Consider the following 25,611-nt stretch of genomic DNA (forward strand, 5'->3'; position numbering starts at 1 on the left):
ATCAATTAATGGAATAAATAAGCACTAACCACAGTCTTAGCATTGTCATCAATACACGTCACAGATTTTTCATTTTGGCAGAAGTTTCCCCAATTTTTAGTCTAAAATCCACCAATCATTATAAAAGTAAAATGAAGAGCTACCAAAATAATATTCTTCTGTTTACTCTTTGGCTAAGAAAGAAAACAACAAGAAAAAAACAAAACAAAACAAACAAACAAACAAAAAAAAAAACCAGAAGACAACTCTAACACTGGTGATAAAAGAAACTTTTTTAACATGTAAAATAAAGATATCAATTTAAAATCTTGGTACATTTTATAAAAACAAGAGGTAATGTTGTAATAAAACAGCAGTTAGCCTCAGCTAGCAACATACTGTTTGTTAACCCTGTGCAATAAAATACTTTGTTCATACTACGCTTACTCAAACATGACTAACAATTACTACAGACATTTCAGGAGTCTTCACCGGGCTCCTACAGACTTACTGTTAAAATTGAGACATTTACAATCATAATGTGCCACAATAACTTGAAAACATCACTTCTAATAATGTAGATATCACTTGAATTTGTTTTAGGTATTCAACAGCTGAGTTACAAGGACTGAAAAGCACTCTAAAAACCCATGAACACTGTTGTTCACACCCTTCTTCAGTACACACTAAACTTGACACATTTCTCTTCATACATAGCAAGCCACAGCACCCAATAAACGCCTGAGAAGAAATGCTGCTGTGTAAATACTGCAACTATTCCTGAAATAAGAATTATGGGATATATACTCCAAAGCTGCCCGTTCCCATAATTTGTATTGCATAGGTCACATAATCACACACATATATATACACATATGTGTATATACATGTACATGCAAAGAATATATTAAGACGACAATGAAGTCTAGTCACAGAGCAATTTACAGGCTCAATATATTTTTTACATTTTGCTTGAAATTTCAGTATTTTACAGTCAGTAGACATTATATACACTGCACTTTATGAAATCTAAAGGGTATTGAAATAAATCTTTCCAACATTTTGGTAACAAAACACACAATGTTTCTCCAAATACTTGTGCTATCTACATGATCTGTTTGCTCTGATAACCACTAATCACAAAAATTGACTCGATAGAATAATTATAAAAAGTATCTAACACCATGCATGGGTTTGAATCATGTTTAATATCCTAGCCTAGAAACAGTCTACAAATCTTAAGATTTAAAAAAATTAAGTCTCTCCTCTGATTTTTAAAAGATATCTTTTTATGACAATATCCGTAACATTGACAAGTACATGTTAAGGCCAGTATCATCTCCTTTTGTGAATATTTTTGTATTTTCTTTGTCTGTTTTTCTAAGAAAGATAATAAACCCCACACTCTTTTTGAACTGTACCAACAGAAAAGGAGTGCAGTGAAGGTAACGTTCAGTCCTACAGTCAGGATGCAGTCGCTCCTTCCCACTCCACAAGATACTGCACCTTCCCATCAAGCGTCACCCGACGAGCCAAAACTCTGTATTTTTCACCACACGCTATTCTACCTGCGGCACCAAAATAACTAGTGATAGAGTTTTTCAGGTGATTGAGCTGTAACTCCTGATCTGCTAAGTTATTCAGAATTTCCGTGTTAAGTTCTTCAAATTGATAATCTTCTTTGCCTTCATCATCTTTTACAACTTCTGAGTTCTGAGTCTGGAGGGCTCTTCGTGGAAGGCGACCTCTTCTTCTCCGCAAATGTGGTATTGTGGCAGGCCACGATCTTCCTGTGCGAGTTCTTTTTCTAGAGTCAGATAATCTAGGGTAGGGAAAAGAACACATGTTCTAAGATCTTTTTCACTTGGGCATTTTCCCCCCACAGGTTCTTATCTCATGGCCTAGGGTAGCATAGTCTCATGATCTCCCTAATGCTAAGATTAATGACTACCATCACCTGGCTATTGTATGTGTTTGCTGAAGACAAAATTCAGTCCAATTAAAACAAAGTCCTTAGCACCATATTGCTGCATTACTTCATACAGACATCATCACTTCCTTGGGGATGTGTACTACAGTGTACTTATATAAAATACATAAATCTTAAAAAAACAAGAGGACAAAAAAAGATTCCCAGAAAATGAGTTTGTACATTACTTGAATGTTTACATTGCTAGAACTGTAAAACAACAATTAAAAGATGAGAAAATCCTTAATACTAGTAGATGAGTCCAAATTAGCTATACATTTTGTCATGAATACAATATGAAAGTCCTAAAAGCAAGGCACACTTACATACCAAACTTGAGAGGCCAGACATGGTAGTAACACACACCTTAGTACCCAGAGATGAAGTACGCCTTTTTTTTTGGGGGGGGGGGCTTATTACTAAAATCTCATGCAAGGAAAAAAATGTTTTAATACATATTTCTATTTGTGTGTGTGTGTGTGTGTGTCTGTCTGTATGAAGGTAGGTAGGTAGGTATGATACATGTGTTCAGGTACCCAGGAAAGCCACAAGAGGGCACCAAACATCCTGAAATTAAAATTAGAGAAGGTTGTAAGCTGACTTGATGTGGTTGCTAGGAACCACACTGGAGTCTGTAAGAATAGTAAGCTCTTTTAACCATAGATCCAATGGTGTTTCTATTGTTCAGATGATTAACAACACAGACACCTCTAGGCTCACACACATCACTACCAATTGCTACATTATTCAATCAAAACAACACAATCTGAAAGGAAATAAGTAAATGAGAACAGATTGCCACACTCAGGGAGGCAATCCTAATGAAACGCAGTGGACCTAATAAGTAAATAAAATGTAGATGAACTTGTTGAAAAGTAGGAATTCAAGGAAAGAGGAAGTGAACAAGAGAAAATACAGGGTTGTTTTTATTGTGAAGGAATAAAAGTTTAAAAAGTTAGTAAGCTAAGGAAAGTCAATTTAGGAAACTTAAAAGACACCGCATAAAAGTTACAAGACTCAATATATTGAGAAAGAACACTGGGACAAAACTGTTTTTGGAGCTGTCAGGAAGTTATGCAGTAGGAGGGACACATCTGTGGCCGGAACTACAAGTAAAAACCCCTATATGCCCTGCCCCACAAAACTCAATGCTAAAAACTAAATTAAAATTAGAAAAATAAATAAACCAAGCTGTCCAGTGGTGGCATGTGCCTTTAATCCCAGAACTCCAGGGAGAGGAGCAGGTGGATCTTAGTTTGAGGCCAGCCTGGTCCAGCAGAGCTGAGGTTACAGGGTAGAATACCTACCCATAATGCCTGGAAATGCTAGACGAGGTAGTTTCTTTTGCACTAGAAGCACCCGTGAGGTCCACATCTGAGGTATTGGATGAATGTGCAATTCCCTCAGCTCTCCTGAGACAAAAGAATTTAAATGGCATAACTATATTACATAACAATAGAAATACGAATTCCTTCACAAAGAAAATTCCTAGGAAAGAAAAATAATGAATGTTTACCCTATAGAACAAGGTAAATCCAACGTAGGATTCTCTGAAACTGATTCTTTATCCTGAAAAATTATAAAAAAATAAATTTTAAAGGAAAAAATTCATACTTAAAAGACAATTCTAGTGTAACATTCACTTCTCAATTACAATTAAGAGTCTTTACTGAGAACATATGCAAACAAATTCTCTTACCAAAGGTAGCTCGGCCGTTTTTTGAATCATTTTTCTTGTATATGGGCCAGGAGGACGACCTACAGATTTTTTCTTTCCTTTTTTTTCTATCCCATTGCTTACTTCCCTGAAACAAAGACTATATTTAATCTTTGCATAAAAAAAAAATAGTTTTAATTAGATAATTTTAATTACATTTTTGAAAGTTTTAAGGAAAAGGGTGCTCTCCTTACTATAAATCTAATAATATTCTTATCACTTTAAGACTTTAAAAAATAACAAATCACCAAAAAGCCATACTAGCTAAACTATTTTAAAACTTTCTTACTACTTTGGAGGGGAAGGTTTCAAGAATTTACTACTCAAAGTGACTACAAATTAGCTAATCTTGTGAAAATACCTTTATTTAAAATTTCACTATCAACAGCTTGTTTCTCTTTAAATATAGTCTCAGACATAATATCACACACCTGAGTCTGTAAAGAAAGGAACACTTGAGTAATCAAGCCCAAGGCAGCAGAACAAGAATGAAATCCTCCATACTGAGACAGAGCATCTGACAGGCCAAACTGCAAACTAGAAAGTCATTCTTCAAGCATGTGTTCCAAGTAGTAAAAACTTGTATGGACAAGAATATAGCTAACAGAGAAGAACAAAAGAGCAAACAGGAACATGCAGAATACAGAGACTCTCCATAAACAAGGGCTGCTACAGAAAGGTGCAAAAGGGACACAAAGATGCTTCCTCTGAAGGACTCACATAGATGAGCACAAGTGAACACAAGCATGCACAACTAAACAAAGTGCCACAGGAATGCAGTAAGGAAAGTGAGATAAACCAGGGAAAACTCCCAGTAGGAGGACAAGGAGGGAGTAATGAGACCAAGGTCACAACTCTTAAGGACAAGGATGGGTGAGATATGCATCTTTTACAAAGTAACCCGACATGCAAAGAGGTCTGAACAAACACAGGGTCCACAAGGTGGGGGTGCTCTGAAGAAAGATGAGCCCTTCTCAGTAGTACAGGGTAATCTGAGAGCTGCCACCCCTAACATCACAGCAATGCCAGGTTTGTGGGATTCTCCTTTCTTGATTCATAATGGCAACTGAGAGTACAGGGTTAGATCTAACAAGAAAAATGCAGGAAGAAGCAATTTTTTTCTTCCTCAACAATACCTTAGGTATGTACTTATTAAAATGACTATATAGTATTATCAACGTTTTGTAAATACATTATCCCTCTCTTGTTTTCTCTAGAATTCCCCGCTGCATACAGCACTTTCAAGCAGGCTTACACCTCACACTTGAGAAAATAGACTACCAAACAATAACCTTAAACCTCTAATGTCTACAAGCATATGCTTTGCCTTTTTTCAAACCATTTCATCAGATGTTTCTCCTGCTACCATAAGTTATTCTCAGACTGAGACAACAGAGCCTTCCCTTTGCTTTCTCAATGAAGTTTGACTTACACTCATCTTGGGTACACAGAAAAAGATTCCAATTATCTCCTAACAACTAAGAGCTGTTCTGTTCTATTAATCCCGCCTACTGATCTGCTTCACTTTACTGACATTTCCTCTTCACCCTGCTAACTCACGTCCCTTCTGTACTCTCTTATGCACTCTTCCTGTCATGATCACCATTATTCTGAATGTTAGCATCCCTGACAAGCAGAAGCATAGTTCTTAATCCATGAATCATCCCAATCTTTACTGTTTTGTCAATATCACTAATAACAAAAGGTTACAGTAACCTCTCCTGTTTTACTAGCATCCAATATCACTTAATTTATCAAACTTTTGGTTTACATGACAACAATATGTGGTTGGAGAGATGGCTCAGCAATTAAGAACACTGACTACTTGTTCCCTAGATCATTTTATTCATTCTCCTGACTTCACAATTTATACCACCTGTCCTGACCTATGCAGTCCTTATCTACAAATCAAAGTCACCTACCCTTCACCATTCAGATGTGTCATAAGAATCTCAACTAAGAAAGAACAGGAGAAGCCCCCCACCTACCACACCATCACATTCTTAACTATCATAGCACGAAACCAGCATCTGTGAGTTGCTCAAGCTGGAAATTTGCAATGTCACCTTATTCCCCTTTTTTCCTAAATTTAATTCAGTAGCAAATTTGATCAATTCTGCCCTAAAAGAGATGTCAATCCCGTTCACTCCACTTGACTGTCCCCACAACCCCAGCCAGACAAAACCAAGTCTTCACCTTTTCCTATTTTTCTTACCTCTGTACTACCATGCAAAGAATTTTTAAAGATAATTAAAAGTGTTTAATTAAAATGGCTACCACTTTGTATAGAGACAGCAGGGTATCCATATCTGTAAGTTCCTGTATGATCAAGAGCCACCCAATCTATCAAGTATCGAATCCCTATTCTCTAATCCCCATTAATAGCAAGCTAGTCTTCTGTGAACTGAGACTATGCTGCATGGCCTCCACGTCTGCACCCTGGAGCACTCTGCTTGTTTATTTTTCATACTGCTGGAATATTCTTAAACGTTATCTTACACAGTCCTCCTTCCGTAAACCTTTGAGTTAAGTACAATGTTCCCTCCATACCTGCTGTCAGAATACTCAATTACTTTTAGTTATTACACATTTTCCTCACAATTATGCGACCCCATCAAGGACAAGGGGGACACCCATCTTGTCATTAAACCCTCAGCACTTAGAAGGCAAAGGCATTTGACGAAAGTGTTGAGTGTGAAAATGAATCAGAAAACCTAAGTAGTAAAGCCAAAACATGAACATAAGCGACCCTTTCCTTACCTTGTCTAAAGGGAGTTAAGCCTGCCATGTAGGTGAGGTCAGTGCAGGTCACCGCACCATTCACACTGTCATGCACACTGTCACATGCCACCTCATAACACACACATTCAGTGATAAATAAAGCTGCACCACAGACTTTACCTTGAGTCAGATATAGGTTTGGATGCCTTTCTGCCTTTAATTTTAAATTCATGGGATGTTCCTTCAGGTTCTTTCTCTGCTTTGAAAGCCACATTTGGTGGCACAGGAGGAACACGAATTCGCAACCCAAACAAATGCTTCTTCTTCTTTATTTCTTTCCCAGACATAAACCTAAATTTTTAAAAAAATTGACTAAAATTTTAAAAACTGCACACACATATGGAAGCCCCTAGCATAACTTTCATGGATAACTACCAGATACCACAAAATATTTCCCCCTTTCCTTTATTCTCATCTACCCCACAGCCAGCTACAAATTCTTATCTAAAGGCTACAGGCTATTATGAGTGGAAAGGACAGGACAAGAACAAAATTCCACATTCCCCTTCTTCCAAATATGGCTTCTAGATTAGGTGTGATAATAGGTAACTAATAATAGAGTATAGATCCCATTCATGGGAGCCAAGCTGGGAGCATTATTTGAATTCAGGTTTGTGGTTATTACTGTTATGAGACAGGTCTCATCATAAAGATGAATTGGCTTTAATTCACAATTCTCCTGCCTCAACTTCCCAAGTACTTGACATCACAGATGTGCCACTGTTTCTGGCTGAGGATCAGCCTAAGCTTATGTCAGTGATACCCTGTCTCTAGAGTAATTAAATAACCCCAGGAAACAAAGAGTATTGAGTCTCAACAACTCTATTTCAGAGTATCTTTATAGTACCAAAAAAAAAAAAAAAAAATCTGACCAGAGACACCTTCTAAGAAGGCCATCTCTAAAGATCCAGAAAGTAAAAGAGCATAAATGGTATGTACTTTCAGCCATGAGGTTGAAACAATTTAGACCCAAGAGGGTTGGTTTAGACTTTAGGCGCCTGGAAAACATTCTTTAGAATTTTTTATAACCAAACATTTCCGTGTACGTTAACTCTACTAGTACATTTCTGGTCATAAAAACCTCTACAGTCAGTTGCACAAAATGTATTTCCATTTTTATGTACCTAAAGAATGTACACCTCTCATTTCTACCATTAACAGTAACATGTATTTCTGGTATTTTAAGGTAGAATTAAGAATTTATTCCAACAATACTTATCAGTATAATAACTCAACTATCTTATACATTTTTAAAATAACTTAAAGATCTAGTGAAAACTAAATTATCTAATAAGAAAATACTGTCAGGTTCAAAACATAATCTTCTCAAATTTTATAATACAATTTAAAATACTGTCTGAGAGTCTGTATACATACATTTATAAGAATTTCCTTGTCATTTTAAAACTATCTTCAAGACATGCTGGATTTAAAGAAGAGCAGTCTATACAATAAAAAGATTTTCTCTGTGAATTACTTAAGACCATTCAGATCAATAATACTTAGGACTATTTACTCAGTACTTACTGTTCTATGGTATGGCAATAACTAATCTTAAAACACAAGAGTCTCCATTTTTTACATAACCCACCAGTTAACAAGACTTCACTCTGTCTTCAGTAAATATGCTTCTTTAAGAGAGTAGACTAAATCTGCATCCCCATCAGGGTACTGATATGCCTCCCACCCACCCATTGTCTGAAGTATTACTCTTTTCTTTTGCAGCCTTCTAGAATCCCTATCTTACTCTGACCAAAAGAAAGCAGGGCATTAAAACATTTAAAATAGTATGTACTTCTTCCTTATACAATCCCACAATTCTTAATGCCCTTATTCTTTTCTTACTATCTCCTTTACAGGGATATGTAAAATAAATCCACTTACATGGTCTTGTAATCATTTAATGCCTCCAGAACATGCTCATATCTTTCAGATTTGGGTGTGTCTGCCAGCTGTGAAGTATCAAGAAACAATTTAATACACTATAAGTTCATTCATTAATAATATACAGGTGCTATAGGTAGACCTATATTCAGAAGACCTAGCATCAACCTATTCTGGGTCCTCACTGAATTACTGTGTCCCACCTAGTGCCACAGAACTTTCCAAGACTTACTGTTTGTGTTACACCCATGTTGTTATTGGTAGAACTATGTACTTTAAACACTACAAAACTTACATAGTAGTGATATTCAATTTCTTATAGCTTTGACTCAGGGAAATAATACCTCTAATATTATACACAATCTCTACAACAATAAAAACAAAACTGTGAAATTGGAAGGGCTATTTCCATAATTATACACTTTAGTTGGTCCCGAATAACTCAGCACCAAGTAACTTCACAAACCACTAGGGGTTTTTTGGATCTTTTGTTTGCTTTTTTTTCCCCTCTCTTGGCTTTTCAAGACAGTGTTTCCCTGTGTGCCCTGGCTATCCTGAAATTCACTCTGTAGTCCTGACTGGCCTCAACATCAGAGATCCAACTCTCTCTGCCTGCCAAGTGCTGAGATAGAAGGCAGGAACCACCACAGCCCAGCTTACAAAACACTTTTAAAACCTATGCATTCACTTGGCAGTGGTAGCACAACTTTGATCCCATCACTTGGAAGGCAGAGGCAGATACAACTCTTGTGAGTTCAAGGCCACTCTGGTCTACAGAGTGAGTTCCAAGACAGCTAGTTACTCACAAAAACACTGTATTTAAACAAAAGTTTAAAATTTGGCCCCACTGACATACATGGACAGACAGACAAGGAGAGACAGAGAGTTCTATATAATCGGATACAAAGAATGTTCTTCACTAATTGAAATTCCCAAGTGCAAGGACACATCAAGTGAAAGAAAACTCAATCTGCCAAAAAAAAAAAAAAAAAAAAAGTAGGAGCTAGAAGAGACTCACAAGTCATTATTCCAATTCTGTTCTACAGATGAGTTGATATAAGTGAAACCTTCAGGAGCCTGCCACCATAGTTTGGAGCTAACAGGTCTACCCTAAGCTCTGATATATTAATGAACCAGGCAGGAGACACTCAGAGGGAAGCTGATCTTAAAGACATCCTTGATATGCTAACAAGCTAACCTTAAGGTGGCATAGATATGTTAGTGAACCAGCCCCAAGTATCGAACCCTGAAAACTAAAGTCCAATAAATAATAAAAACTAGAACTTTAAAAGCAGTTCCTAGAACTGCACAACAATGCTCCTGAGATGTGTTTTCTCAAGTCTCTGCCTTAATATCTTAGCAAGAGGACCTCACGACCGGCCTGTGTGTGGGCCTAACTTCAGTGACCACTGAACTTCTCACACTGTTGCTGAGCTCACACTGAGTAATGTTCTTGAGGACCTCTCTACCAGTGCCCCTCTCCAGCCTGCCCTTGATGAAAGGCTTTCACAGTGGACGTGGTTCAAGCCTAAAGCTTCTTCACTGGACAAGACTACCTGGTGGAAGTCTGAACAGCATCCAGTTGGCCTTTTGGTAAAAAGTCTATTTTATATTATCGTGGTATTACATGGAATGCTTGGGTGAATAAACCAAGTATAATTCAAAAGACAAATCTTGTGTGGACATCCTAAGTGCCAAGCACCTCACAGGTAAAATGAGCTGCTCAATTCTCCTTGAGGTGGTTATTTTTTCAGCACATCTGGTGCTAAGTCAAGGTCAAGCATGCTAGCCACTATCAGACTGTGCTGCTAATCTGAGATGCCACGGTTTGGAGGGAGTTTTGAGGATTGAGCATAGGGCCTCACACGCACATGCCTATAGGGCTTGGTGGCACATACCTGTAATTCCAGCACTTGGGAGGCTTTGAGTTCAAGGCCAGTCAGGTCTAAACAGTAAGTTCCAAGAAAGCCAGAAATGTATAGAGAGACTTGTCTTAAAATAACAAAGGGGCTGGAAAGATGGCTCAGAAGTTAAAAGCACTGACTGCTCTTCCAGAGGTTCAATTCCCAGCAACCACATGGTGGCTCACAAACATCTATAATGGGATCTGATGCCCTCCCTCTTCTGGTGTATCTGAAGACAGCAACAGTGTACTCATATACATAAAATAAATCTCTAAAAACAAAAAAGCAGTACATACTCAACCCTCAAAAGTACAATCTCAGACACAGAATTTCTATTAAGAATAAATAAGCAGATTTTGAAGTCAACAAGAAAATAAGCAAACTCTGGATCTAATTCAACCTTTCATCAAGACCAAAAGACCCAGTTATCTACCCTTAGCTTAATATTACTAGTGGTAAAAGTGAAATCATTTACTGAACCCCACTTCAAAGCATTATAGTTGAGCAAAAACTCTTAAATTCTTCTCTTCCATTTTATAAGACAATTCTGAAAATACAACTTTCATAAGCTAGAAACCAGGTTCAAGTTTCTAATAGGTCACATCATGTGATACTTTATGTAAACTGTCTTAACTGGTCTTCCTGTTTCCCCTCTTATTGTCCAAATCTGAAGTCTTATCAGTTATAGTTAAATAAAAAAATCCCTACTTTATATCTGTATTATTGTTCCTAAATTTAAAAGAAAAAAGTAGGGCATAGTGGCACACACTTTTAATCCCAGCACTTGGGAGACAGAGGTAGAAGTACATCTCTGTGAGTTTGAGCCCAGCCCGAACTACATAGTGAGTTCCAAGATAGCCACAGATACAGTGAGACCCTGTGTCTGGGGAAAATCAACAACAGCAGCCGCAAGACTTTTCAAAGATCTGTATAAATGGTCCATCCCCTTGACCCCTGCTTTGTAGTACTAATGATTAAACTAAGAGCCTCAATATACACCATCCAAGTGTTTTATCACTGAACAACTTCCTGGGTCCTCTATTTTTTCTTTTTTTGAGCAGAAGGTTCATGTATTCCAGGCTGGCCTTCAACATCCCATCTTTATCCATCTCTTGAGTTCTGGATGTAAGCCATGTGCCGAGCTTTATCTGGTATTAGAGACTAACCTCAGGACTTCATCATGCTAGGCAAGAACTCTACTATTTAAGCTACATCTACATCTTTGGAAGACAAAGTTTTGCTTTATAGTCCATGTAGTTCCAAACTTGTAACAATAGGTGTCTGCAACCATATTTAGCTTACTACCTCTCAGTGTCTCACTCAATTGTAGGCTGGCTTTGAACCTGTGGTCCTACTGAGTATTTGGGATTATAGCACCAATAGGTTTTATTTTTATTTTATGTTCTTACAGATAAATATTCACTATGTAGCCCTGGCTGGCCTAGAACACCCTATACAGACTAGGCTGGAATCAAATTCAGTGTTCTCCCTGCCTCTGCCTTCTAAATGCTGTCATCAAAGGTGTGTGCCAATTCTTGTTTTCAGCTCAATTTTCAGGTATATTCTCTTGATCCCAGCATTCTTTCCAAAGACAAAACAGAACTTGGGCTTCTTTTACACACTTCACCAAAATTTCCCAAATTAGTTTTCTTACTGTTTTTCAAGTCCGTTACAAATCCACTTAACTTTTACTTAATTAGCTTGCATTTCAGTATCTTATTTGAAGTCAGTTTATAATTTGTGTATGCCATGTCCACCACATTCAATTGCATGTGAAGGAATATTTATTCCTATAAGGTTTTAAAAATTGATTTATAAAACTTCAAAATTAACTTATATGAAATATCAAGTTCCTATTTTGCTGAGACTAAACATGAAAATTGACAATGAGAGTATCTGGGCAATGTGTCATACTCCTTTCATCCCAGCACTTGGGAAGCAAGAGGAACTCTGAATCCTGTCTTTAAAAAAAAAAAAAAAAAAAAAAAAAAAAAAAAAAAAAAAAAAAAAAAAAGGAGGGAGAGAGGGGGGGGAGGACAGAGAGACAGAGACAGAGACGGGGGGGGGGGGGGGGGGAAGCAAGCCATCGAATGTACTGTCAGTACTTACTCCTTGTGCTTTTTTTCCCAAATGCTATCTCTAAGTTCCTAGAGAACACTTTTGTACAGAATGCCATCTTTTTTTTTTTTTTAAAGATTTATTTATTTTATATGAGTACATTGTTGCTATCAGAAGAGGGCATCAGATCCCGTTGCATGTGGTTGCTGGGATTTGAACTCAGGACCTTTGGAAGAGCAGTCAGTGCTCTTAGCCACTGAGGCATCTCTCCAGCCTTTTTTTTTTTTTTTTTTTTTAAAGATTTCAGAATGCCATCTTTTAACTCAACTCATGTAAGAGGGTAAAAGGCTTCATTCTGTGTTTCACACACTAAAATGCAACTATGTTATAAATTGGATTGTGCATATCTCTTGTTTTACAGTAAGTGCTGTATCTCATTGTGAGGACTAAGCAAGTATTGTCACCAACATAAAACTACATCTTTTTTGTTTATGGCTTGTTTTTGAAACAGGTATTACTATATATATGTAAGCCCAGGTTGGCCTTGTGAAATTATGATCCTCCTGCATCAGCCTGAATAGATTATAGGTATACAATCACATGCCCAGATCAAAATACACTTAGCTTCAGTTTTATATTTCTATGCAAATGAAAATTATTATTTAAAATAACTCTTCCTCCAATAACATATACCTTTTCTTAACAACATGAGTTTTCTCCATCTATCCAATACTAATATAAAATCTATAAGTATTACTGTTCTTCAGAGTCCTTATTTTACTTAATACACATTCTATTACACTCCATGGACTCCACACATCTTTCTCATATAGTATCTACTGAGTTCCCCCACCTTTCTTCTCAAAATTAAGGCAGCACAACGTATAGCCTATTGTCAATCTTAGTGGGTTAAGGTTTTAAGACTACAATTAACAGAAATTGAGCTATTTTAAAAATAAAGATTTAAAATAAAATCGCAGTAGGAATAAAAAAACAATTGATACCAGGCAGAGTCCAGAATATATTAGTGTCTCGGGTTAAATGCACCAAGGCAATTTAGCATAACAGCAACAGATCAACTAAAAACATTAAGAACTTTTACTGTGGTCTCAAATGCAATGACTGTAGTAAGTGTTCTTATTACCCATGATCAAACAAGAAGCTATCAGCCTGTAACTAAGCATTAGGAGATAGAGGAAGAAAATCACTGTTTCTGGCCACACTGATCTACACAGAAAGTTCCAGACAAGGGTTATACAATGAGGCTACAGTCAAAAGAAATAAAAAATCCAGAACCTATCATTATCTTCTGACATGGTTATAAAAAGTCTAAAAACAAGCATAGTGACACACATCTTTAATCTCAGCTCTCAGAAGACAAAAAGGAGGAGAAAGTCTGGCCTATAATTGAGTTCCAGAACAGGGTTACCTAGTCAGAGGCTTTCTCAAAAGTACAAAAGCAGTGCTATTTATACAGGTCTGATGTACAAACTAAATATGTATATATGATTGTGTTCCTGGAGCTCCATGAAACTGTAAAGCCCACATCTTTGGTACCCTGTTTAATATGATCTCTAGAACCAAAGCCATACACACAGAAATTCCTAATAAATTTCCAATTAGCTGACAAAATTTTATAAGACTACAGTGCATACAAGCCCATATTCCAGAAAAACATTTTTTCCAAAGTAGTTGATAATCCATACTGTAATTTTTATTGTGTATATGTGTACATGATATGCATGTAGAAGTCATAAACAATTTTGTGTAATCAGTTCTCTCCATTCATACTTACATGGGTGACAGAGATAAAACTCTTGGCTAGTACCTTATTGGTATACTGAGAAAGCTCACTGGCCCAATAATTTGTATTTTAATAATTCTAGGTAGAGAGTAAAAATACTAGAAAACTTAATTTTCACTTTGCGTTATTTTATAGTTCCAAAATCTCTTTATTGAGCTTATATTTTCTGTATCTCATCTTTTCTTCTTGAGACAAGCTCTCGCTCTGTAGCACAGGCTAGCCTTGCACCACAGCAGTCTCACTAACTGGCTTACAGTTCTAGTTCTAGATTCCTTCTCCAAAGCTCTTTGTAAATGAGCACTAGTAGATAACAGGAGACATCATAAGTCACTCAATAACTTAGTATTCTAAAACTCACCGTTCTAGCATTCCTTGATAGAAATATTTGATATAAAAGATAAGAGAAAAACAATAGTACTGGTTATTTCTCTAAGATTTTTCTATTGAAAACTGAAAGAAATTATATATAATATAGTCAATAAAATTTTTTCTAGCAGATATTTAACTACAATGCTTCTGACTTTAGAATATGGAAGAATCGTGTAATTTTATTTCCACCAAGTTTCCCAAGACAAGAACATAAGACAATAGTTCTGATATCCTTACCAAAGTGATTTCTAAAATAAATAAATAAATAAATAAATAAATAAATAAAAATTTAAGCCTTAGCTGTCTGATTTGTTCATATGTCTTCTTAGTTTTCACAGAAACATAGACTTCGAGAAGCTCTGAGCCACCTACCTCTCCAGGGTGCAATCTATCCCAGTTTTCATTAATGTATGTCATAAGCTCAAGTTCAGAATCAAAGTATTTCTTCTTGTGAATAACACTTAGGTTGTAAAGGCATAGGTGTGCTATATCTACCCTGAAATCCAAAAATAATCAAAATAGATGAAACTGTTTTTGATTATTGTTAAGAAATCAGTTTTTTTATAAAACTAGTGTAATATAACCAAAGTGACATGCTAAAGTCATCCCAGTGACAATACAATAAACTGATACTTATGAAGAAAACATTTGCTTAGCTTATCTGGAATAATTATAAACCAAATTACTTCCTAAATGCATCTCAAAAAGATTTAGCTACAGGAGAAAATGATTATTTATCAAGACTTTGCGCTTCACTATAAGGAGGCCACAAAGCAGACTGTACATTGCTGGGCCTGTGCCACTGGCACAAATTAACCCATCACCTGTTCCTAAATATGAAGAGCAAATAAAAATTTGTAAAATCATAGTATACACATTAGATCTCCAAAATTCTTAAAAGACAATTGAAAGAATTATCTATAACCTTCCACATGAGCAGCCTTCCTAACAAATAATACAATTGATAATCCTGAAGCCAGTATAAGCTTTGAGGATTATTAAAATAAAAGCCAGGTATAGAAAAAAAAATTCTTTTTCATTTCATATGGAAGGTTTTATGATGTGATATGGCACTTTAAAAAATGTAGAACAGTTCATGCTTACCACTGTAATGGTAGACGTTTGAGGTATTCTGGTCCAGAACTGCAGACAGAGCAAATAAATGTATAAAACCTAAAGAAAGAGGGAAAAAAACAAAAACAAAGTTTACACTGAGTATTCAAACTAGTTACGATTACAGCCAATATTCAGAAAATAATATAAGGCTTTACAATGTAAGGACTGATACACAAATCAAAATGTAATTTCTATTATGACACTAATAACCAACAATACTTAAAATTCCTATCTGTGGTTAAGGGACAATGTCTTTAACTATTAAAGAATTCTTAAGTTATTCTTGCTAATAGGTTATATGTGCCAAATCTTTGATGGCTATTTTTATAAGCATTGTTTTGCTCAATGTTCAAAAGGAGCAAACCAAGGTCAGAAGGACAGTTATCCTTTCTTAAACCGAGATTTAACCTGAGAGATCAGTAAGCTAACTTTAATGATCTTAGTTTTCGTCCTAGAGCTCACTGTCCTGTCCTAACATCCTGGTATAGAAAGTGCATGGTGGCTGCTTTCACACATTTCCGAACTAAACATACAACTTGTTTTTAATAAGATCCTATGGTCTTTCAATTATCATGGTATTCCTTTGAGCTTCATGAGTGGAAGGAACCGAGGAGAATAGTTTGAGAACTATAGCATGATAGAAACAAATGTCAACACTGAGACAATACTTAAAAGCTCTCTGAAATAATAATACTCAAAGGCATAGATATATAGAAAGCATGTTTACTATTCAGTATTTTCTGTCTGAATTGGGCCCTTTAATACATCATTGTCAAAATTATTTTTGGAAATCTGAAACTGCAAAATAATCACAAATATAAAGCAGCCCCGACAAACCAGTCATTAAAGCTCAAATGCTCTTCTTACCTATCTCCAAATAGCATTGGCTTTTGAAGGCATTGGACACAAGCCTCATGAAACCACTGCTTACATTTGCAGCACTGCAGCATCTTTAAATACCAGCTACCACAAAAAGAAAAAGATGAAAAAAAAATTTTTTAAACAATACTTCATTATAATTCAAGACTGATCTCCAACTCACAATTAGTATTTTAAGTTAATAATTTCTTTGATCTCTCTCAAATCACAAGATTTAGGGGTTTTGCTTTTTGTAGTGAGATCTAATCCAGGTTGTTTTACACACTCTACCAATGAGCTACAAACCCATATATCACTTTTTATTTGGCATGTTGTTTTTTAATTCCTTTTTTTGTTTTGCTTTGTTTTGTTTTTTTGAAACACTGTATCACCTATTACAGGTTAGCCTCAAACTGAAAATAAACTCAAAAAAAAAAAAAATCTAGGGTTCTCCTACGTCCCTAGTACTGAGATTAATTACCACTTCACCCAGATCATGAGGTGCTGAGCTTCCGTCCTGCGAGACAGGGTGCTCTTGCAGCTGGGTTACATTCTCAGGCCTCTTTGCATTTCCTTTGAGTCTCATTCTGAGGTTGGCTTTGAATTCCTGATAACAACCACATCCAACGGTTTGAGAAGACTTTTTCTCAGCCTGGGTTCTTACTGCTGCACAGGTGAACCCTAAACTCCTAGACAAGCAGTTCTCATAACTATGAGTTATGACTCCTTTACCATCAAATGACCCTTTCACAAACAGAAAACACAGATATTTGTATTATGATTTATAACATTAGCAAATGTAGTAATGAAATAGCAACAAAAATACTTTTATGACTGGGGGTTACCACAACATGAGAAAGTGTATTGAAGGGTTGCTATACTATGAAGGATGAGAATGATTGTTCTAGGATGAAGCAATCACTCTTCTTCGCCTCCTGAGTAAACTACAACTACATATATGCACCACCAGGCCTGGCCCTAACCTGGCAATTAAAATATATATTATTTTATTTTATCTCTAAATGTGCATCGTGTGCATGCAGTGCTTTGCAGAGGTCAAAAGAGGAAAGGTGAGATACCAGTGTGGTGCCAGGAATGAGCCCAGTTCCTCTGAAGAGCAGCATGTACTCTTAATCACCAAGCCATCTCTCTAGCACCCCCACCCTTTATAAATCTGTGTGTGGGTACATGCATGTTGAGTGTAAATGCCCACAGAGCCCATAAAAGGGTGTGGATCCCTGGACGGCAGAGTTACAGTTGGTTATGAATCACCAATAAATATGGTTGCTGAGAACATAACTAAGATCCTCTAGAAGAGCTCTCAACCCCTGGAGCCATCTTTCCATTGCCTCTGAAACTTTATTGCTGTAGTTTATTTTGCTTTTTTGTATCAATTATCTGTACCTTACAAAAGATGGATTAAAAGGTACCAGTGTTTAGCCCAAATGCCAAATGGCCATATAGATTTCTGTTTATGATCATTTTTTAAAAGATTTATTATATATACACCGAGCTGTCTTCAGACACACCAGAAGTGGGCATTAGATCTCATTACAGATGGTTGTGAGCCACCATGTGGTTGCTGGGAATTGAACTCAGGACCTCTAGGAAGAGCAGTCAGTGCTCTTAACCACTGAGCCATCCATTACTCCAGCACTGTTTATAAACATTTTATTGTATCTATTTACCTTTCTGTATAGTATAATAAAAAAAATCAAGTACAGCAATAAATTTAGTTAACATGATTAGAAATCAAAGCAATGTCCCTATTAAGCACAAAGGGTTTGTGATAGTTTGTTATAAACTCTATAGATCTGACTCAGATTGCTAAAAGCTGCCAAAGCTGAATCTACATCTCAGGTTATTTTCTCCTCACTAATTTTTTGACACAGTGATATCCTTATTTGAAAACAGTAAGACCTTTCCAGATGTCTTTTTGCCCAGCAACTAGTTGTACGATCAGAATCAAAACAGCGGCTGTGCCCATGATTAATGGTTATATTCTAGGCGTTCTTCTAAATGCAGAAGTTTAAAGTATCAGACATAGTTCATGCATGTACTTCTGATGTTTAAGAACTAATCATCTGCCTCAAAAAAATGACATAGGCAATTTTTTGGCAAGGGGCTAGGCATACTTTCAATCCCAATGAGGCAGAGGCAAGTGTATCTCTGTAAGTTAAATGCCAGCCTGTTCTACAGCCTTCTCCAGGCCAGCCAGATTTACACCTTGTGTCTCTATTTGTTTACTTTTATGACAGCAAGGACTCTCCCCAAACTCTCTCAACTACCCATCTTTCTCCAGTGAGAAATCTTGTGCAAAATTTCCCAAGTGTTTATTAGTAATATTTATTTGTATTAAAACTAATAGTGGATCTACAGACATCTTTGCTGACAAAACTCACAATTTGCTTAGAGGCACTGCTTTGATTTCTAATTGTGCTAAGCCAGTTTATTAAATTGCAACACTTCATCATAATATACAAAATAATAAAAAAGGCATCTATTGGCAAATATTTAAATAACAAAGATGGAGTCAGATGTTAGTGGTGCTCACCTTTAAGCACAGCACTGAGGAGGCAGAAACAGGCACATCTTTGTGAGTTCGAGGCCAGCTGGGCCTACAGCAAGAGTTAGAGGACAAGGCTACACAAAAAAAACCCTATCTTGAAAAACCCAAACAAACAAACAAACAGCTGGAGAGATGGCTCAGTGGATCTGATTCCTTCTTCTGGTGTGTTTCTTCTGAAAAGTATCTATAGATAAATAGATAGATAGATAGATATATACACACACACACAGACTAGTTCATCTGGACTCTATCATTTAATTAATCTATTAATTATTCAATTAAATAATATTAAATCTATACCAATTTTTAAATATATAATCACATTAAATATGATATCCAATGAACTGAGTCAACTTCACACTACAAAGTGGTAAAGCAGGCATTTTCCCCTAGCTTTAATGGCACATCTGGCATATGAGGGAGAGAGAAAAAGAGAAAGACCAGGGAATGGAAGAGGGGGAAGGGGAGAAAAGAAAGAACAGAAGTGGTATTTAACTGATTCTTTTAAACATTTGTAATTCTCTAGCATTCCCACACCAAAGTCAGTGATAAGACAAACCAAGCATCTGCAATCCAGTGCTCTTGAAAAGGTGTTAAGACTCTGGGGCCAGTTACACAGTGGTTACACAGTATATATAGATCATAACGTTTTTTCTTAAAAGGAAAAGGTAATGTATGTTAGTAAACATCCCATCAAAAGACACTAAATAACTGTGTACTTACTCTCCAGGGCCTCCACAGTAGCAGTAGCACTGCTGGACATTGGTTTTATGACCTGCATCCCATTCAAGGTCGGCCACACTGTAGGGTAATGTCTGCTTCATGACTTGCAATGCTTTGGCATTTGGTCCTTTCTTAAGCGCACCACCCCTCTACACATTAGAACATTTGAAAAAGTGAAGGTCATGTTTTTCAACCAATTTTCCTAATTTTTAATTCTATAGTTTAAAAATGCCGGATACTTCTAAAATAACTTCTATTTTGAATTTCTATAATATATTGTGATCTGTTACTAATAATGTATTTTATTTTATTCTTTCAATTTATTGTCCCAATCCCCACACCATTATCAGAAAGTCAAAATAAACAAAAACCCAAGCCATTTAACGATCATTAATAAAACAACAATTCTTCTAACCAATATCAGCTGCTAATAATGTCAAAGAACTTTCCAATGTACATAGTCACTTCAATAAGACCATACAAGCCCCGTTTAGTAATTTTTAGCCCAAAACACTTTTAGAAGATACCTTTGTTGTTGTTGCAAAAACACACTGTCGACAAAGCCACTTTTCATCCGAATCAATCACACTCGAGTCAATATGAGGTGTATGACACAGCTGATGATATCCTTGACCACACTTATCACATATAACCATTTCATTGGGAGCTTCTGAATACTCTTCTTGACATATTGTACAGACCATCTCCCCACTCCCAGTGGCTCCTGAAGTATGTAAGCAACATTAAACAGTCACGAGAAATTCCACAGTGTATATATTTTACAATTCATTGTAGCCATATGGACAATGTGTGTTAACTATGTCAGACTGTTCAACAAAGAGCAACTACACACATTCTCTGCTCAGTTCTCCAGCGATGTTCCTCCTGTCTACATGTTTCAATCTGCTTTTAGGCATAGGCATGACTGCTCTCATTTTAAATATCGTATAAATGGAGGAGGCTGAGTGTGGTGGTGTGAATGAGGACTGCCGCCATATACTCGAGGTGGCATTACTGGAAGTGTGGTCTTGTTGGAAAACATCAGTGGGGCTACGTTCTGAGGTTTCAGAAGCTCCAGCCAGACCCAATGTCACTGTCTCTTCCTGATGCCTTCAGATCCAGATGTAGAGCTCTCAGCTCCTCTCCAGTACCATGTCTGCCTATGTGCCACCACGCATGACAATTAACTGTAAGTAACCCCCAATAAAACTCAAGTTAACACACTGGGAGAAAATTATTAACACGAAAACTTCTCTACAGAACACTTCTACTCAGGTTCGGATACTAAACTTTTACATTAGTATCACAGAGACTAGCCAAGGAAGTTATGTGCTCCCTATCTGGACTTAAGAACAATTCTTTATATACTTACTAATTATGAAAGATAGCAATTATTTCATGACTTAACTCTAGAAATACACTGTCTTGTAATATATGCAAAGAGAATTCTACTGCAACAAAAGTTGAAGGTACCAATTATGTGTTACCTAAGCAAGAAATTACTGTTTCCTTAACATTTTTGTTCTTACAAAAAACTTCAATCCTAGCACCCGGTGGATCTTGTTGAGTTCGAGAACAGCTTGATCTATATAGTGAGTTCCAAGACCTACTACATACTGTGAGACCCTGACATAGTGAAACCATCTCAAAATAAACAAAAAGAAAAAGGAAAATGACCTTCAAAATTTGAATATATTACTATCTCAACACAATGATCAACTCTAGCACTGTTGCAGTAAATACTAAAAAATAAAAACGGTTTTATTTTATCTTTACTGGCCCTGAGGTCTCACTCCGCAGGCCTGACTCTGATAAGAAGCCCCATGCACCTCTGGAGCCCAGTCTGGGCTGCCAACATGGCCCAACTAGTCCGTGCAACTCCCTCTGTCCTGGGTTATTTCTGTACCCCAAAATCCCACACAAGCACAACTCTAAGGCCCGATAGCTTTTCATACAGGTTTATATATTTAACTCTCAATCCACAAATCCTCTACACAAAAGATTGAATTAAATAGACAAAGATACAAACTGCCCTTCTATAGGAGATATTAGACCTATAAAATCCTTAATGTTCATAGCTTTTTAGCACCAATAAATCCCACCTGCGTCCAGCTGGTCCTTGGGAAGCTCCAAGTTGCCAGGACCTCTAATCTCTGTCCTCTGACCTCTCAGGCCTCTCTACTTCCCTCACCCAGCCCAGTAACAGGCTTTCCTTTATCTTACTAATTAAAATGGGAAGGTTCCATGGAGTCACCTGACTTCCCAGCCCTTTTTGGGAAAGTAGAATTAACATTAAAATACAAACAGCTTCAGGACAATCTAGATAACACCTCCCACTTGCTTAGCAAAAATATAAACAATAAGTACTTATAATTTTATGCTATATATCAAGCATCATGTTACACTCTTTAAAAACTAATTTTATTTGATGATTTTTTTGTGGGGGGAGAACGGAGGTACTTCTCTGTACCCCAAGCTGGCCTGGAACTCCTGTTGCAAGGTTTCAGCCTCAGCCTCTGAGGTACTAGGATACTGAGTCACAGCAGCCTCCACAACCAACAGACTATAACTTCTAGCTGCATAATATTTCATCTAGTGGAAGAAAAAAATTTACCTTATTCTGTAACATATAGGTAACATAGAAATTATCTATTATTTTGACTGCTTTCTGTATTATTGACTATGTCTTCTTAGGTCATCCCTCTGTCCCTTCCAAAAAAGTGTTCCTAGTACTTTAACTGTGACTTGTTCCATAGCTTCTGGTCAATCTGAGTTGATCCTTCTCATGTTCAATGTGTTGTTTCAAAAGATAGGGTTGTATAGCCTCCATGGGAAGTAAATGCCTAATGACTCCCACCACTTCCATGTGGACTAGAAAGAAAGCAATTTTGCAAAAAAGGAAGTTATTAATCCAACAAACTGTACCTTCTCATCTCATGAAACAAGCCTAAAAAACCTGAAAATTTTTACAAGATTCCTAACCTACTGCCTATGGTCTTCCTTACTACAAATTACCCTATTTACAACGGTCTTAGCTTTTTCATCTTAATATCAAATGCTAGGCAGGAAAGATGGTTCAGTGGTTAAAAACTGGCTCTGCTCCTCAACCACAAATGTCAAGAGATCAGATCCCAGTAATCTTGGGCATTCCCTCAAATATTTAAAAACCCAACTCAGGTAGGGGTGAAATGTGCAGAGACAGGAAGATCTCACTAGCCTCTGACACACTAGCCTCAGGCTCAGGGAAGAGACCTTGCCTGAGTGGATAATACAAAGTTAGAGGATGAAATCCAACACATTTCTTTTAACCTCCATAAATAATCCCAACACACACACACACACACACACACACACACACACACACACACAAATAAATAATAATCTTAAAAGTACCTATCAAATATTTACTTCAAATAAAGTGATCATGGTACCAAACAGCTTTAATCCTAGCAATTGGGAGGCAAAGCCAACCTTACTTCCTGTTAAACATAGCAAGTTCCAAGCCAGTCAAGGGTACAATACCCTATCTCAAAAAAATAAAATAAAATGGCCAGAATTTGAGAAGCAGGCAGACCTGAGTTCCTAACCAGCCTGGTCTACAAACCAAGTTCCAGGCTGGCCAGCGCTACACAGAGAGTCTCTGTCTCCCAAAATAAACAAATAAAAACCTGGGAAGCACACCTTTAATCCTTGCCGGCCTGATCCTAGTGATTCAGGGCTAAAGAGAAACCATGGTGAAAAAACAGCAACTACCAAAAAAACAAATAAACAAAAAACTATTATATAGCTCAGTGGCTAAAATCAGATATTATTGTTATGACCACAGACCAGTTTCCTATACCTACAGCTGAGGCTCACAACTGCCTGTGTGCTCCATCTCCAGGTTATATGACACATCTGGCCTCTTCAGTCACCTACACGCACTTTGTTCCCCTATCTTTAAATTCAATTTTAATTCAAACACATAAAATAGGTATACCAAACATTTCCACCTAGCTTCTTTCTTTTCAATTATATTTTATTGATAAGCTTCTAGAAAGGTATATTTTTATTAATTGAAGAAATAGCCAAAACAGAAACTTACATTGTCAACGGCAATGCAGGAAAAATATATCATTCCACAGAAACAATAAATACAAGATATTTATATACTTCTGCTTAACATAATATAAGCCCATTATAATACATTTTTAATATATAATTTACTTTTAATTTATAACGTACTGGTGCTTTGCCTGCATTTGTCTTTGCAAGGGTGTCAGAGTACCCTGGAACTGGAGTTACTGACAGTTATGAGCAACCATGTGGGTGCTGGGAATTGAACTTGCCATCTTCTCTAGCCCATAATGTTCATTTCTTTAAACAACTAGCATGGCTATAATATTCTTTCTCAGATCTATGCAAACTTTTAGAACATACCTTATTAGATAAAAATCACATATTATATATATAGTTATAATCATAATTATAAACAGGTTTCTCTTTTTTATTGTTTTGTTTTGTTTGTTTTCAAGACGAGGTTTTTGTGTAGCCCTGGCTGTTCTGGAACAAGCTCTGTAGAACTAGAGATCTGCTGCCTTTCAAGTGCTGGGATTTCATGTACCACCCTCACAAGTCTCAACACAGAGCACCCACTGACCTGATCCACTAGCTAGATGCTTCATTGTACAGTATCATTAGTACCAAAAAAGGCAATGTTGAATGAAGAAAACTAAGTTTCAATATGTCATGTTCATAAAAAACATAGCACCTGCCTGTTTGGATGTCCTTCCAGAGAACCCAGGATTTAGAACTGTCCTCAAATATGATGAAGCAGCTCTGTTTCAATATGTTTATCTGCAACACAGAAGAAGAAATTATTAATCTAAAACTATAAGCATGAGGTTAGATTTTAAATTTAATGTAATTTAAAACAATGTAATGCAAGTGTAGCAAATATGTATTAATGTAACTTGCCTTTTTGATAGTTCCAAGATAAAACAAGCCATCTGACCATCTAGCTAAGACATCTTGACCCTCTTCAAATTTACAAGCTGGTTTTTTGGCTTTATGTCCATCCTGTAAAGACAGCTTGTTCAAGGATGCTGAGGTCTTTTGGTTTCGACGTGAAGGAGACCGCTTGTGGACCAGTGAATTACCTGCTCCTGTAGAGTCTCTGTTCAGGAAATAAAAAGACCAAATAGAAGATGTGTAAGGCAAGATTTTATACCAGATACATTTCATATGTTAACCAAACTTTTGGTATAAAAGCCTTAATTTATGAGAAAAACAACAAATAACTCAAATGTGAAACACTTTCTAAGTAGATGTTGCTTACCCTAAGGCAGGATTCACAAGTCATCTCTGTATCAGGGTGACTGCCTCCTAAGTGGCAGCTGAGAACAACTAAGCATGGTGACACGAGTTAGCATTTGAGAAGCTGAGCACAAGCTCCAGGCCAGCACAGGCAATTTAGAAATTCCAGGTCAACTTGAGCTACATATTTGGGACCCTAGCCTTTTAACAGTTCTCAATAGTAAGCTTTAACTTCCTAGCTTAGACCACAGCTAATTAAGGTACGTGACCTCTGGGGTGGATAACTGCTCACCTTCACTGGAAGGGCAGTAACAAACCCTCTCTAGAGCATCACTAAGTGAGGGGGGAAGAATATGCAGACTTAAATTCTTTTTAAGTTGACAACTGAACAGGTAACAAGCTCAGCAGATAAGGGCAAAGGCCATCAAGCCTGATAACTTGAATTTGATCCCTACAAGAAAGGAAAATAGATTCCTGTAAGCTGTCCCCATCTACACATGAATACAAAGACATGTGTACAGATAAATACACACAAAATAAATGTAATTAAAATTAAAAACTTCAGATTTCACAAAATTCCAATCA

At 36.7% G+C, this 25,611-nt stretch overlaps 1 protein-coding gene across 1 annotated transcript; it reads right to left on the bottom strand.

Annotated features, from left to right (window-relative positions):
• Positions 1 to 333: 333 nt before the first annotated feature.
• On the bottom strand, positions 334 to 20,455 carry MTF2 (metal response element binding transcription factor 2). The gene is made up of 11 exons (XM_080924677.1): positions 20,259 to 20,455; positions 19,732 to 19,880; positions 16,449 to 16,544; positions 15,570 to 15,638; positions 14,838 to 14,961; positions 8,331 to 8,398; positions 6,567 to 6,737; positions 3,648 to 3,753; positions 3,465 to 3,517; positions 3,256 to 3,360; positions 334 to 1,801 (listed from the first exon to the last, which is right to left on the bottom strand). The coding sequence occupies exons 1-11, from the start codon at positions 20,433 to 20,435 to the stop codon at positions 1,444 to 1,446; spliced, it is 1,476 nt and encodes a 491-aa protein (XP_080780803.1). The 5' UTR covers positions 20,436 to 20,455; the 3' UTR covers positions 334 to 1,443.
• Positions 20,456 to 25,611: the final 5,156 nt, after the last annotated feature.

This window comes from Micromys minutus (genome assembly GCF_963924665.1).
Source record: "Micromys minutus genome assembly, chromosome: 11".
Classification (NCBI taxonomy): domain Eukaryota; kingdom Metazoa; phylum Chordata; class Mammalia; order Rodentia; family Muridae; genus Micromys; species Micromys minutus.